Source organism: Guillardia theta (assembly GCF_000315625.1).
Source record: "Guillardia theta CCMP2712 unplaced genomic scaffold GUITHscaffold_76, whole genome shotgun sequence".
Taxonomy (NCBI): domain Eukaryota; class Cryptophyceae; order Pyrenomonadales; family Geminigeraceae; genus Guillardia; species Guillardia theta.
Genome location: NW_005434598.1, coordinates 191538 through 206537, shown reverse-complemented (window position 1 = coordinate 206537; position 15000 = coordinate 191538). Strand labels below are relative to the sequence as shown.

Genomic DNA, 15000 nt, shown 5'->3' with positions numbered 1-15000 from the left:
TTGTTGGTAGTGGCAGTTGCGCCGCGTTCGACAACCCTATCAAGTCAAGTAAGAGAAGCCTTGCGAACATGTCGACGACAGCACCAGATATGGTTTTCTTCCGCGTGCCTGCTCTCCAGCGTCTTGTCAGGCATCCGAACACTTGACGCCACTGACATTCTCTGATCGATCTGGATTTGAGTTGAGTTGATACGCCCCGGTTATCTGGACGAGGACAACTCAAGGCAACATTCTGGTGCAGCCCACCAAGAGATGTCAAGGATTGTCTGTCGTTGAGCAACTTCCTTTCCTGTTGAATATTCAGATCATTCCCTCCCTCCTTTGATTTCGACTCGTCGACTTTGCAACACCATCGCCCCCATTCATTCTCGCTCTCCTCCTCTCCCTCCCCCCCCTCGCCATCCCCCTTCATCCCTGCTTCCATACCTAGTTCCTCCCCTCACCAGGTCTAACAGTCCACATCGTCCTCTGATGTCCTTCATCGTCCTCCTCCTCTTCCTTCCTCTCCCTGCCCCTCCTCCCACCATGCCCTGTATTCCTGCATTCCTACCGCCCGTCGACTACCCCCACCCTTACAATTTATCTGGACCCCTGTGGGGTCCATATTTTGGGTCTTGTACCCTACCCCTTAACTATGTAAAATTGCATCAGATTACCGGATCTTGATTAACCCCTACCCTCCCTCTTGGTTCAAATGACCACCCTCACCCACCATTTGGAGCTCTAAAACAAAAGGAAAGTGGACACCCCTACCCCCCTCTTTTCCCATCTCAGCGGTCAGACGCAAGGTAGGGTAGTTTCCCTCGGTTACAATACGGCATGGCGGGAACAGAGGAGGGTTAGTGGGGAGGAGGCGGCGGCGGCAGGGGGGAGAGTGAGGAGGAGGAAGAGGAGAAGAGATACTTTCGATCCGATCAGTGTAGATGATGTCTCAACTGACAAGGTTGCACGAGCTCAATCTTCCATGTCGTGGCCATCCTTGTTTTCTGCGCGGCAGGATTAACCAGATTTGCGTACATGGGCGCAACAGCCGGTGTGCTGGATAAGTCCTTCGAAATGGTGTTGCTGAATCGAACTAGGGAGTTGTTTGCGATGTTTACATGTGTCACTTCAACTCTTCCTCCCTAACTATGAAAGTTTCTCTTCCACGAAGATAGCAATGCATCTTGTCATTGTAGTGTACTGATTGCGGTTGGCCCCCATCGAAGTTCTTTCAGATCTGTTACGAAACCTGTTTGCAATCAAACAAAATCTCGAGTGAATGATGCTAGAGTTAAGCATTCACCTGATTGGTTGCGCAACGGCCAGGAAATCGTGTCTGTTGCGGCCCATGGGCAGTTACATCTGGCAGAAGTGTTTCTATGGAGATAGGATGGTAGCAATGAGTGTAGAAAGACCAAACACATCAACACACGATATGGCATAAAGTTTTCATTGGTTTTACGCGCCATGTACTGATCATAACACTGCCTCCTGCAGGGCGTTGGAAGTAGGAGACCAGAGGATTGATGGCTTGTCGTTACCGGTGAAGACTGTGAGCTCCTGCTGTCTTTATCGGCACGTCGTCATCGCGATGGCTCCGAGCTTGTACATCCACGACGCTCATTCCAAGCTGCCGAAGCTGCACTACTCCATGGGAGAAGTTGGCAACTGCCGCATCTCGTCTGAGGGGATAGAGGTGGGAGGAGAGGGGAGGTGAAGCTTGTAAAGGTGCTGAGAAGAGAGACAGGGGAGTGTGGTGCACCTTGCGATGGAGAGAGATCAGTGGGAAAGCATCATCGACGAGCTCTGGGCTCTTTGCCACGAGGCGGCGGATCGGAGGGGAAACAAGACAGGTCTTCTTGTTGGTGTTGGTGGTGCGACTTGTATGGTTGTGATGTCGTCGATACATGGCAGGCGCGTTCCATGGGATACACCACGAGCATGCAGAGGCAGAGAGAATCAGCCTGTCTTTCTTGCAGGATAGACTTGACACAGGTTGAGGAGTGCAGGAGGAGCCGGAGGATTTTGTCCTCACTTTATCTCGCAGACGATCCTATCCGTGGGTTTCTCATCCGTACCGAAGACGAGAGACATCGGCTGCAAGGCTTCATCTGGTACACAACGTTTACGACGTGAGAACGATTGTCTTGCTGTTGGGCCCGAGAACCTGACTTCAGAATCCTCCTCCTCTTCTTCCTCTCCTCCTCTCCTCCTCCTCCTCCTGTGGACTGTCTTGTTTTGGCCGTTCTCTCCTGTCTTTGTCATGGTCATCTCCTGCTCTTTGGATACCGGCTCCCTCCCTGGCCTCCTCGCTCTCTTTCTTTCAGGTGGACGCACTGGTTCAAGTGGGACAGCACTGCTTCACGAGCCGGTTTGAAAGGATCGAACAAGCACGGGATCAGGTAAGGCGTTATATCCTTGTCAACATTTCCCTCCTGTCCTCCTCTTTCCTCCCTTTCTCTGCTCTGCTCTGCTCTGCTCTGCTCTGCTCTGCTCTGCTCTGCTCTGCTCTGCTCTGCTCTGCTCTGCTCTGCTCTGCTCTGCTCTGCTCTGCTCTGCTCTGCTCTGCTCTGCTCTGCTCTGCTCTCCTCCTTCCCAAACCACCCACCGCCTTCTCCCCCTTTCGCTCCCATTCTCCACCGCGTCTGACTCTCCTGGTAAGATGGGACAAGAGCGGCGAACTTTCTGCCGAGCTGGAGGCTCAACATCGATCTGGAGATCCGCTTGGAGAGGTGTTAACTGTCTGATCTCCTTATTCCCGTCTCAACTCGCGTTGTAGGGCGTTATCTGGCCTCGAGTTGGAGAGATTTCCGTCATGAGCGGGTTAGAATGCGGGGGATTTCTTCTTCAACTTGTCTTGGAAGACATGAAGGCAAGAGATCTGTACGACTACGTTGTCGTGCAAGCGACAGAGTCGTCGGCAGGGTTCTATGATAGGTGAGGAAACATCCATTGTTTTGCATGGATGCCTTTGGTGTTCTTTGAGCAATGATTGCTTGCTGTATCTCACTGTTTACATTTCTTGCTGCTTGATGGTCTGGCACAATCACAATGAAATAATCACTATCATCATCATCATCATCATCATCATCATCATCATCATCATCATCATCATCATCATCATCATCATCATCATCATCATCATCATCATCATCATCATCATCATCATCATCATAACTTTCCATCTGTTTGGTTACATTACAGAGTCGCTATGTCCTTCGATGCAACTCGCCGCGTCTCTGATCCTGGTCATCAGGATGGGATTTATCCGCGTCGGCGCGCTGGCAAAGTACGCGAAGGCAGGAGAGGACGTGATGACGTCAGCATCTGTCGCGTACAGGCACTTCACTGGCCCGTCGGACGACGTCAAGGATCTTGACAGCTCGATCATGATGGCAATGCGGCTCAAGCAAGGTAATGCTCCTGCTCGGGTGCTACCGGGCCAGGGGGGCATCCTGGCCAACCTCGGGGTCAAGATCCCAGTCTGCATCACAGTGAAGGAGAGGATGGAGACTCCCTTCTTCTTCTCTCGGGGGGGGAGAGCATGCGGAGGAAAGAAGATTGTTATTGGACCGAGGGCTAGCAGGGAGCAGCTGCAGCAGCTTGGCGAGGCTCTCGGGGGCGGAAAGCACCCCGTGTCATGCTGCGGTGAGGGATGGAGTGGGAAGAAGACGAGGAGGAACATTGCTGGCGATGTCTGGATGATCCCGAAGGCGTACAAGTCGTGGATGTTTCGAAGAGGCTCGTTCCCCAACTTCCTCAGTCTGACTGGCAAGCAGTGCGAGGATAAGGACGGCAGGGCACTCTCATGCTCTCAGCAGGCCAACGGGGACGAGCAGGTGGGAGCAGGGATGAAGATGCTCTCCTGCGTCAAACTCCCATGGGCAGACGAGAGAGATGATCAGCTTCAATCGCTGAGCAAGAGAAGTCTGTGCCTCATTGCGGGAGACCTCGGACTTGCTCCTTCCACCAAGACCAAACTCGTCTCCTCCATCCTCGAGCAGGCCAGGAAGCCAAACCCGCATGCCTGTCAGGCAGAAAAATGCCCTCTCCTCCTCCTCATGCAGAAGCTCAAAGTTGACACCCTCCGGTGTGTCTGCCTCGATCTCGGGCTGGACGACCGTGGATGCAGGAGCGCTCTAAAGCAGCGCATAGCCGCGTCGGTTGCTCCCTCCTCTCCCTCCCCTTCAACTTCCTCCTCGTGCCCCTCCTCCCCTGCCAGCAGCTCCACCGACCCTTGGGACGACGTGGCTTGCAACGTGTGCGGGCGGCAAGACGGGGAGGAACGAATGATCTTGTGCGACGAGTGCGACTGCGGTTTTCACTTGGAATGCCTCCGGCCGAAGCTAGCGGAGATTCCGAGAGGAAGGTGGGTGTGCTGGGGTTGTGGAGAGAAGAGGGAGAAGAGGAGGAGGGTGGAGAAGGTGAGGAGGAGGGAGGAAACTGATGTGAAGTGCCTGTCAACGAGGAAGAGGATCAAGCCTGAGAGGTACAAGCCGAGGATGCGAGCGTGAGGGACGAGGGTTGCGATGTGTATGTGAGGGAGGGAGTGCGGCAGAAGCATGTCTGAGGAGATGCAAAGAGGACACAAGGAAAAAGTTTGTAATGAATGCGATGGTATGTACAAATGCTGCAAACCTTATGTATACAAGAGAGCGGAGGGAGGGAGGGAGGAGGAGGGAGGAAGGAGATTAGGAAGAAACCGGCACTTCGTCCTGAGCGCGGGAGAGAGAGAGAGGTTGCATGCTCTCGGAGGAGCAGGAGCGAGGCCGATCCTTAAAGGAGCAGCAGAACTTCTCTGAAGTGACCCAGAAGGTTTTCATCATGCCCTTCCCCTTGACTGGGATCTCTCCCCTTGAAGTAAGGTGGACGGAGCCCATGAAGTCTTCGTTGAGTTTCATTTGCTCGGAGATCAAACTAGCAGTTCGCTGATGAAGAAAAGTCAGAGTGAGAAGATTAAAGAGGAGAGAGGGGAGAGGAAGAGGCAGGTGGAGGAAGAGGAGAGGAAGGAGTGTAGCGAAGAAGGAAAGGAGGGTAAGGAGTAGAACGCGGCGATGACGCAGGAAGGAATGGGAAGGGCGCTACTACGACAGGCGGTGAGGGAGGAGAATGAGGAAAGCGAAGTAGGGGAAGGGGAGAGGGTATAGAGGAAAGAGCAGTTTTGCTCACCTGAGAGCACTGTATCCTACCAGGAAAGGAGTTCGACTCCATCCTAGATGCTGTGTTGACCGTATCCCCAAACAGCGTGTACTTGGGTCGCTGTCGCCCTACCACACTCGCCACTACTGGCCCTGAGTGAATTCCAACTCGAAGCTGGATGCTTCCTTCCTCCGGACGCTCTCGGTCCAAGGGGATAGAGGCCGCTGCTTCTATGGCTGCGAGGGCAAAGGCGGCCATCCTTACTGCGTGCTCATCCTCCTGCTTCTCCACCAGGTTGGTCACGGCCATGTAGGCGTCGCCGATGGTCTCGAGCTTGAAGACGCCGTGCTGCTTCGCTAGGGCATCCAGCTGAGAGTAGAGCGAGTCGAGCATGTCGGAGACTTTGGCAGGAGGCAGGGAAGCGCTGAGGAGAGTGAAGTTGACGATATCGGAGAAGAAGATGGTGACGATCTCCCTGTGCTCGGGCTCGACCTTCTTGCCTTCCTTGAGAGCGTCTGCGATGTGCCGGGGAAGCACGTCGTAGAGCAGGTCGTTGGTGCGGTCCATTCCCTCCCTCAGGGACTTCTCCCGCTGGCGAGAGCGAAGGATAGGACTAAGAAACTCGTCCTTAAGGTCAAGCGCCTTGAGCTGCGAGCAGATGGAGGAGAAGGGGGGACGGAGAGCGGGCGAGTTGTCCCAGCATGCCTCCATGATCGCCTTGACCTCCTTGGGCATCCCGTCAGGATGAGGAGGGCGCTTCGGAACGGGCAAGCTCGTGTCAGCCACCTGCTGGAGGATAGCAGTGACGTCCTCTCCCTCGTACGGCTCTCTCCTGCTGTACGCCTCGCACAGCAGGATGCCGAAAGCGTACGCATCTGAGGCTGTGCTCCTCTTCTGACCCTGGAGCACTTCGGGGGAGAGCCACTGGGGGGAGCAGAAACCGAGCTTCTGCTTCTGCGAGAGACCAAAGTCTGAGACCTTGGCGTGAAAGTTGTGGTCCACGAGCACGTTGTGCGACCTGAGGTCTCCGTGGACAATGGGAGGGCGGGAGGAGTGGAGGAACGTAACACCTCGAGAGACGTCGATGAGAATGTTGAGGATGATCTCTGGCTCGATGAGGAGAGTATCGTTGTGTAGAAAGTCGTTGAGGGAGCCGAAGTTCATGAGCTCCGTGACCAGCCGCGGCTCCTTCCCGTCCTCGATGACAGCGCCCATGATCGTCGTGATGCAGGGATGGCGCAGCTTGGAAAGAACTTTCATCTCCTGCAGGAACTGAGCTCGCAGTCGAGAGGAGGAGATCGGATCTGGCTCCAGGGGCGACGAGGACGAGACGTGGAGGAACAAGCTGGACGAGATTCTCTCCCATATTGATGAGTCTCTCCTCAGCAAGCGAGGGAGAGGGCAGTTGGAGGCACAGGCGGAGGAGGAGGATGATGCTGACTGTCCACTGTGCTGGGAAGAATCGTCGTCTTTGAGCTTCTTGGGAAGAGCTCCTTTCACCGCCACGGTCGTCCCTCTGTACTCTGCTCGAATTACCTCACCAAATGTCCCTTGTCCTAGAATCTTGACAGGGTCATCAAACTCCAGTTCGCTCTCTTTGATCTTCCAGTAAGAGTCTGCACCATCATTGTAGATGACCAGCGATCGGATCAAGTACAAGGTCACTCCTGCTGCGATCAGGACCAAGGCAACCATGTTGCGGATGTTCAGCACAGGACATGTTGAGTATGACTTCGAGCTGACGATCCGATCATAGAAGATGGAGAAGCTCTCCAAGATCTGAGAGTTGTTGATGAACAAAGGATCCTGGTTGTTCTCTCCCCATTCGGCGATTTGAAGGATGCCTTCGAAATCAAGCTTTGCGATTATGTCATACCTGAATCACCAAGTCAATGATGCTGGACCGAGTCAATGATGCAAGACCAGCAAACAAGTGCAAAATGGAACAGGATGATGTGGGTAGACGAGATGGAGGAAGAGAAGCGGAGCGGAGGAAAGGAGGAGAAGAGAGAAGAGCAAGAAAAAAGGAAAGAGCCAAGAACGGATTTGCAACACAAGATACAAGTCACGAAGATGCATCTTTGAGGACAAGAAGCTTCACAGAAAGCAGTTGCTCACTTGACAGATCGCAGGTCCAAGTTCGAGTCGAAGGAGATGGCCTGTGAAATACCCTCGAAGGCAACGTTGCGCAGCTCCCGCTTGAGACTCTGAGCATCCAAGGGCGAGCTCGACCGAGCCATCGCGTCCAAGGCGAACGACAGAGACATCACGGCATCATGGGCATAGCTGAAGACTGCGTCTGAAAGAAGAGCTTCCCTTCCAGGATACGTATCCCCTCCCAAGGACTTCCATGTCCTCTCCGCCTTCTCCAGCAGCTCGGGACGCCTCATCCTCGTCTTGAGCTGGACGCCGATGTATCCTCGAGGGAGGACGTCGATGGGAAGGGTGCTGACAGACTCACTGCCGAACCAGAAGAAGTCATCGACTATCTTGAGCTCCCTTGCCGCATCCAAGATATCCTGAGCATGCTGCGCATGCATAGCGAGCAAGATCACGCGCGAACCCTCGCAGCGTTTCGAGATGAGGGACAGAGCAGCTTTTGTTGCCTCATAGTCTCTGAAGGAATTTTCATGCACTATTGCCCTGATCTTGCGATGAGCATGATGCAGGAAATCCTTGGCCAACCCCTGGCAGTAGCTGTCTCTACACTGGATGATATCGACACTCTGCACATTCAAACTCAACATCGCGTCCACCAGGCACTTTCCTTGGAAGTGATCGGAAGGAACAACACGGGCGATGAAAGGACTTGTCGACAAGGAGGAAGCAGTAGCACTGAAGCTGATCGAGATCGATTCGTTTGCAAGTTGCACCTGGTCATACACCGATATGTCCGCGCTAGATCGGGGCCCAAGGATCGCAATAGGGAACTCAGACTGACGCGCCGCGCAGCCTTGCTCCTTTGACAAGCTTCGCTGCTTCGGAATCGAGAAAGACCGCAGGATAGATTGTTTCTGCATCTCAACAACTTTCTGAGAGTGTTCTCTCCTCCTTCCACTTGGATGCGGGTTGATCATTCGAAGAACTGTCAGGTCGGCAAACATCAGCCGAATGGTATGATTGGGAAGCAACTTGTCGTCATTATTGATATCAAGAACAAGGGCCTCGATGAAATTCTTGACGTGTCGATCGATCTCGAAGGCCTCTGCCAGCATCACTCCAACGTAAATGTCCGACCTGGGTGTAACGTCGGCTCGACAAGGACAACTGAAGCTGGTCAATAAAATGACGAGAAAGCATGTAAAGGCACAGAGATGTGTGCTTGGGAAAAACAGTATGGACGACATATCAGCTGTTAAATACAAGTAATCCTTATAGCACAACACCAGGTTGTATGGCAGCAGTCCAACAATAAGTAATTGACCCTTTTGTTTTGCGTGCCTGAATCAATAGAGCATGATAGTTCCCAACCAAATTGAAGCACCCCAACAAAGGTGTTTATCGCTGGTGGTCCAAAGGCTGGGCCTGCAATCAGGTCAGAGAAGCATGGTTGGAACAAGGTATGAGGTCATGGTCTACGAAGAACACGAAACAAGAAACAATAGCTCGAAGGAGCAGAGTTCATGCATTGGGAGGTTGTGAACAATCGATTACTTGGTAATCAGTTTGCAAAAGTACAAGCACGAGCAATGGATATGACGGCAGAAACATGCTCCAGAGCTCGTGACTTGCTCAGTCTATCACTACAAGTTCTCGTGACTACGTATGATGAAAACTTGGAGATCGAGCTGAATCTGACATGCTGGAAGGTATAGAAGTGGAGAAGAGAAGTATCGGAACAAGTGATCGACCATGATGGAACGCAATCAAGTTACAGGAAGGGGGGAGAGCATGGCCAACGACCAGTCGCAGCCTCGCAGCATGCTAGGCTTATGCTTAGTTACAATTAGGGGACCGCGGGGTGGGTGGAGTATGCGGAGTGCCAACGTATGGGGGTAGGGGTGGTCCTTGGGCAGAAATCCGGTATCGTGACTAGTAGGCGGCGATCCTGAGTACTGGTTGTTTATACTGGAAACGGATGGGAAAAGATAGGTAGGGTGTTAAATCATGAAAATTATGGAGGCAGGGGGTGGGGTTATACCAACGTCGCTCAATCTGAGGGGTGGGGTACCAGTCCAAGTCCATAAAGTCAGCAAAGAGCTCCGAAGGATCCAGACAAACGATGCTGTGGGGTGGGGTAGTTGATCTTGGAGATCATGGTAGGAGGGAGAGGATATCATGATAACCATTTTCTACTTCAAGAGAAATATAAAACTCTCAAGGTATACCCCATTGCACAGCAGTCCATGCTGCGGCGAGTCAGAGGACTTAAGGGTAAGATCGTAGGGGTACATGGCAGTGGGAAGTCCAAATGAGGGGTGGTGGTCTGGGATGGGTTGGGTCCGGGAAGTGCAGGAAATTTGGGTGGACAACCAGAAATTGACACATTAAATATTTGTATCAAATTCCAAACTTTGTTTGACATAACTGGGAATTGAATCACATTTTGAAGTTAGTGATTGACTGGATAATTGTAGCCCCTTTCAGCCCAAGGGTGGGGTGCAGGCCGGATTGCAAGGCGACCAGACCTCTTCTGGTAGGGTACAGATGAGGAAGGGGGTGGGGTAGGAAGGGAGGTCGTATATCTCTATCCATATCTCGAAAAAACCTCCTTTCGAAACGGGGGCGAAGCGTTCGCAACCGTTGAAGAGGAAAGAACGGTTTGTAACGATCTAAAACGGTCAACCAACGGACATGTTCAAAGGTGAAGATGTGTAGTAAACAGATGTAACGGACATAACTGCCTGAGTTGCTCGCCGATTCCGAGGACTATTGCGAAGAGGGCGGGATAGCAATTACCACCCCTACCCACACTTTTCTGGACATCAGTACCCCTAGTGTTCTTCAGAGCGTGTAGTAAACAGGACGTTCAGGACTCCGTCAATATTGAACCCGGTGATTGCGTACCTCAGCATGGTGACCCTGACCACCCGGCGATCCTGTAGATCACTCAAGGGTAGGGTAGTCAAAAAAGACCCAGGTAAATACCCTGCTGATTCCCGCAAACACCTCTAGAGAGGTGGGGTACTGAGATAGGGGTTTTATTGGATACACCTGTTGTACTTGTTGGTGCTACAGCCCCTACCCCAACGGTAACGTATGAGCTCTACTTTAAGGGGATAGAGGGGTAGTCGAGCTGTCACTACTAACCGGGGGTGGCGATAATGCCACCGGTCCTCTGATGATGAGTAAAACTTGTGGTAATGTTGGTTAAGCCTATTCCGAGAGAGATGTTTTTTTAGTTCGCTGGTCCATCCCCGGGAGCGCTCGGCCGGGTCCGGAGTCGGGCCCGGGGTCTGGCAGCCCCAAATCGGAGGCGGGCCAGGCTCCCTTTTATATGTATGAACTCGTACTGATTTTTAACTTAACTTTGAGTAAAGCATCATGCCTGAGACGGCCAGCAAAATGGCTGTGGGACAGCCAGGCGCGCAATCCTGCCCCTCATCGTCGTCGTCGTCGTCATCATCATCATCATCATTGGCATCATCTTCATCATCATCATCATCCTCGTCTCTAACGGCATCGTCTCCATCGTCTGTTGCATCCAGATCAGCCTGCCGCCTCTTTCGGCAATCCTCCATGCGTCTTCCTCATCAAAGGTTGCAAATACCTCTGCTTGCCATGTCGCTACTTCAAGTGTGCTCTCATGCCGGCCATCTTCCCCTATCTCAGGTTGCTGCAGTCCAAGGGCGGGTAGTGCTGGCTGGTGGGTTGATCCGTGAGCATGTGGGAACGTTGCGGCAGATTTATGGATGGGAAAGATTGAGGGGTGGAGTGGGCGAAAGACCAGATGTGGAGCGTGTGTGTGTAGTTGGGTCTGGGAACTGGGGCAGTACAGTTGCAAGAATCATCGGGCAGAACACAGAGAGGCTTGGAGACAGGTTCGACAGGTCGGTCAAGATGTGGGTGTAAGTTTTGAGGGCGGGGGTTCGTTGCATGATTTTGCCGAGAAAGGTACGAGGAGATTGTTGACGGACAGAAACTTACTGAGATCATAAATACGCGGCATGAAAATGTGAAATACCTCCCAGGTCTTGCTCTTGCAATGTCAATCCGTGGTGTCGTGATCGTTTACTAATAGGTGTCGAGTTGCCATCCAATGTGATCGCGGTCCCAGATCTCGCACAAGCAGCGTCGGGAGCAACTGTGGGTTCTCAGTCAAATGGATCTCGACACCTGCTTGCAAATTTGATGTTGATGCACAGATCCTTGTCTTCGCGCTCCCTCACCAGTTTCTTCCAAAGTCACCAGCACAACTTGCAGATCAAGATTAGACCTGCTGACGTATTGTTCAGACTTCTTCCCACCATCCAACAAGCAAGGAGCTCCAACGCGATTGCAGTATCGTTGATCAAAGGAATGGCGACAGGTAATGCACGTGTATCCTTTCTTTCCGCAACTCGCCGCAAATATTTTCCTCTCCTTCCACCGTTTTTTCTCGGTGTTGTACTGACCGTCCAACAGACAAGGATGGCAATTTAGTTCGAATCTCGCAGCAGGTACGGAGAAGACAAAGGGGTGAAGAACTCAACGTGTTGTCAGATCTCAGATGGGCTGGAAGGATGTGACATCTCTGTCTTGATGGGAGCAAACGTTGCTGATGAGGTTGCACGTGGTGCGATCAAAGAGTAAGATTGTTCTTTACGAGCCTTAAAGTTACATGCAGGAGACTTCTGTGAGGCAACCATTGGATACAGGTCGAAGGGGAATGCGGAACTCATCAAGACGCTGTTTGAGCAACCGACTTTTCAGGTCCTTCCGATGTCACTGTTGCAAGCAGCGTATTGGTATTGGTTTCTGAAACATTTACAGCTAAGGCTCATTCCTGACCCTGTGGGCGTTGAGATTTTTGGAACGCTGAAGAATGTCATAGCACTGGGAGCAGGTTTTGTAGATGGACTTGGGTGCGCCGATGTGCATGTCAACATCATCATAATCATGTGACAACAGGTATGGAACAAACACAAAAGCGGCAATCATGCGCATTGGGATGCATGAGATGTTGAGATTTGGGGAGACTTTCTTCCCTGAGATGATGGTAATAGCATCTTCCTTTCTTCTCTACCACATCTCTGAAAACCTTGGTACACCTGTCAGAAAGACACTATCTTGGAATCTTGCGGCGTTGCTGACCTCATCACGACATGCTTCGGGGGGAGAAACAGGAAGTAATCATTGTGTCGTGCGCAGATCCCAATCATTCACGACACCTTCCAGGTGCGCGGAACAGTTTGCGAGAGGACCGCGAGACTGGAAGCAGCTCGAAGCAAGCATGCTCGGAGGGCAGAAGCTACAAGGAGTGTCGACCATCGAGCATGTGCACAAGGTAGAGGAGGAGGGTTGTACAAGGGCAGCGGCGTTGAGCTGTCCTTCCGTGTGCAGATGCTACGAGACAAACAGGTTGTTGGTCGCTTCCCGCTCCTCGACCTCATCTACAGGATATGCATGTGTGCATGCGAACCGGAGGAGATTGTTCGAAGTGCCTCTACGTGCTATGTCGCTGACTGAACGGCATGCATCATGAATAATCGTTTGAACCTGATAAAGACTCAAGATCTCTGCTCCTTCCCGTCCCCTCCCCTCCCCTTCCCCCCCCTCTCCCCCTCTCCCGTCCCCAACCCCTTCCCCTCTCCACTCTCGTCCCCTTCTCCCATCGCCTCCTCCATTCCCCTGACATGCACCCCTTGCTCTCCCTCTCTCCCTCCCTCTTGCTCCTCTCCCCTCTCTTCCCTTCCCCCGTGTTCCTGTTCCTACCAAAAAGCGGAAAAACAAATTCCCGGAGCGGGCAGGGAAAAATGCAGGTGGGGGCCGCAGGGGAGGAGAAGGGAAAGAGGGAGGGGAGGGAGGGGAGGGAGCGTGACAGTGGCCGAGTGAGGAAGAGAGAGAGAGAGGAGGGGGGGGAGGGAGAGAGATAAAGAAATGTGCATGTGGTGGTGTGAACATTGGGGAGGAACTTCAGTGTTCGAAGACCAGTGGGAAACGGGCGATGGCAAGGGATAGTTTATGACGACGATGTGAAGATGAACATGGAGATAATGTGAATCTTGGAGAGAAGACAACAAGAAAGAGATGAAATCCGTCAAGATCTTCAGCCTTGTCGTCATGTTTTGCTGTTGTACAGGGGAAATATGGTCCTTGAGGTTTATTTTTCATTGACAAGATTCGAATATCTTTCTGACGAGAACTACTCTCCTCTTTTCCCTTTTCTTCTTTTCCCTCTCCTCTCCTCTTTTCCCCTTTCTGGTTGTTCTTCTCCTCTCCTCTCATCTCATCTCATCTCATCTCATCTCATCTCATCTTTTCCCCTTTCTTCTTTTCCCTCTCCTCTCCTCTTTTCCCTTTTCTGGTTGTTCCTCTCCTCTCATCTCATCTCATCTCATCTTTTCCCCTTTCTTCTTGTTCCTCTCCTCTCATCTCATCACATCTCATCTTTCTCCCTTTCTTCTTTCTCCTCTCCTCTCCTCTCATCTCATCACATCTCATCTTTCTCCCTTTCTTCTTTTTCCTCTCCTCTCCTCTCCTCTCCTCTTCTGCCTCACTCCCTCTCGCTGCTCTCAGCATCTCGGGCGTCGAGCTAGCATACGGTGGAAGGATATCAGTGGACAGGAACAGACCTTCCTCGCTGAGACTTAGAGGAGGTCTGGACCAGCTGAATGACGGGTTCAGGTGAGATGTGCGACGCGACAAGAGGAGCTGTAACATCATTTGAACTCAAACTCATCAAGTGAACTTGGCATGTTGTTATCTTCATGTTTCGCTTTCGATCAAACTCGTACTGTGTACTTCATATACACTCTATGACATTCTATCCCGTGGTGTTGACTCTGAACATGTTGTTTGATGTGTTCTTGTCTTCTCTGACGTGTCCTGGTTGCAGTCAAGGTCCTCCGAGTCCGCTTGCGATCAAAAGAGTGCATAGCGAGCTTGCAGCGCTACAAGAAGACCCGCCTGATTTCTTCCGTGCAAAGTGAGACAAGCGATCATTGTGATCTCGATGTAGAGGAGGAGCAAGGAGCAAGGAGCAGGACTGGAAGGGAGAGATGACGAGTAGGACGAGCAGGACGAGCAGTAGGTGGGGAGGAGGAGGAGGAGGAGGAGGAGGAGGAGAATGGAGTGCAGGTCCAGGTCCAGGTCCAGGTCCAGGTACCAGTGCAGGTGCTGCTGCTGGATATTATGATGACACGAGGATGACAATAACGATGTGATGATGATGGAAACAATGATATTTTTCTCAGGCCCATGGAAGATGATATTCTTGATTGGCATTTTGTTCTTCTTGGAGCGCCAGGTGAGATGCAAAGGAGATTAAAGAGCACAAGGAGCGAGGACGAGGAGGAGAGGAGAGAACGAGGAGAGAAAGAGAGGAGAGGAGGAGAGAAAGAGGGGAGAGAAGGAGGAGAGGAAGAGAGGAGGAAAGCGCAGGGAGGGTGGATGTGAGTAAATTCTCACGAGTTTGGCAGAATCTCCTTTCGCAAGAGGGTTATATCATGGCAGAATACAACTTGACAGGGATTATCCAATGAAGGTCCAACGTTGTTAGATTTTGCTCACTTTTGATATGATCTTTTTTAGCCTCCTCGTGTTATTTTTCTAACGCAGAGCGGGAGATTTGAACTTGGTTTGAAAGCATTTGTCTGAGATTATCATGATGCGTTGTAATTGGTTGTAGGGACACCTCTTTGTTTGAGCATTACGTCGCATCATGCTGAATGCTGGCAGGTCAGAGGAGGAGGAGGAGGAGGAGGAGGAGGAGGAGGAGGAGGAGGAGGAGGAGGAAGA

General features: G+C 51.9%; 5 protein-coding genes across 5 annotated transcripts; 3 read left to right on the top strand and 2 right to left on the bottom strand.

Annotated features, from left to right (window-relative positions):
* Positions 1 to 4220: 4220 nt before the first annotated feature.
* Positions 4221 to 4370, top strand: GUITHDRAFT_48704 (hypothetical protein; the record flags this gene model as incomplete). Its single annotated transcript, XM_005826276.1, has 1 exon — positions 4221 to 4370. A coding segment is annotated over one exon (150 nt), but the record flags the coding sequence as incomplete, so codon positions are not given.
* Positions 4371 to 5142: 772 nt separating this feature from the next.
* On the bottom strand, positions 5143 to 5667 carry GUITHDRAFT_46275 (hypothetical protein; the record flags this gene model as incomplete). The annotated part of the gene is made up of 1 exon (XM_005826275.1): positions 5143 to 5667. A coding segment is annotated over one exon (525 nt), but the record flags the coding sequence as incomplete, so codon positions are not given.
* Positions 5668 to 5757: 90 nt separating this feature from the next.
* GUITHDRAFT_43982 (hypothetical protein) lies at positions 5758 to 6396 on the bottom strand (the record flags this gene model as incomplete). The annotated part of the gene is made up of 1 exon (XM_005826274.1): positions 5758 to 6396. A coding segment is annotated over one exon (639 nt), but the record flags the coding sequence as incomplete, so codon positions are not given.
* Positions 6397 to 10842: 4446 nt separating this feature from the next.
* GUITHDRAFT_158419 (hypothetical protein) lies at positions 10843 to 12729 on the top strand (the record flags this gene model as incomplete). Its single annotated transcript, XM_005826273.1, has 13 exons — positions 10843 to 10927; positions 11012 to 11129; positions 11176 to 11252; positions 11303 to 11367; positions 11427 to 11464; positions 11517 to 11590; positions 11783 to 11836; positions 11888 to 11973; positions 12034 to 12125; positions 12172 to 12259; positions 12319 to 12389; positions 12439 to 12547; positions 12604 to 12729. 13 exons carry the CDS (start codon positions 10843 to 10845, stop codon positions 12727 to 12729), a joined length of 1083 nt encoding a protein of 360 aa, XP_005826330.1.
* Positions 12730 to 14460: 1731 nt separating this feature from the next.
* On the top strand, positions 14461 to 14940 carry GUITHDRAFT_76402 (hypothetical protein; the record flags this gene model as incomplete). The annotated part of the gene is made up of 4 exons (XM_005826272.1): positions 14461 to 14509; positions 14682 to 14746; positions 14794 to 14839; positions 14891 to 14940. Coding segments are annotated over 4 exons (210 nt in total), but the record flags the coding sequence as incomplete, so codon positions are not given.
* Positions 14941 to 15000: the final 60 nt, after the last annotated feature.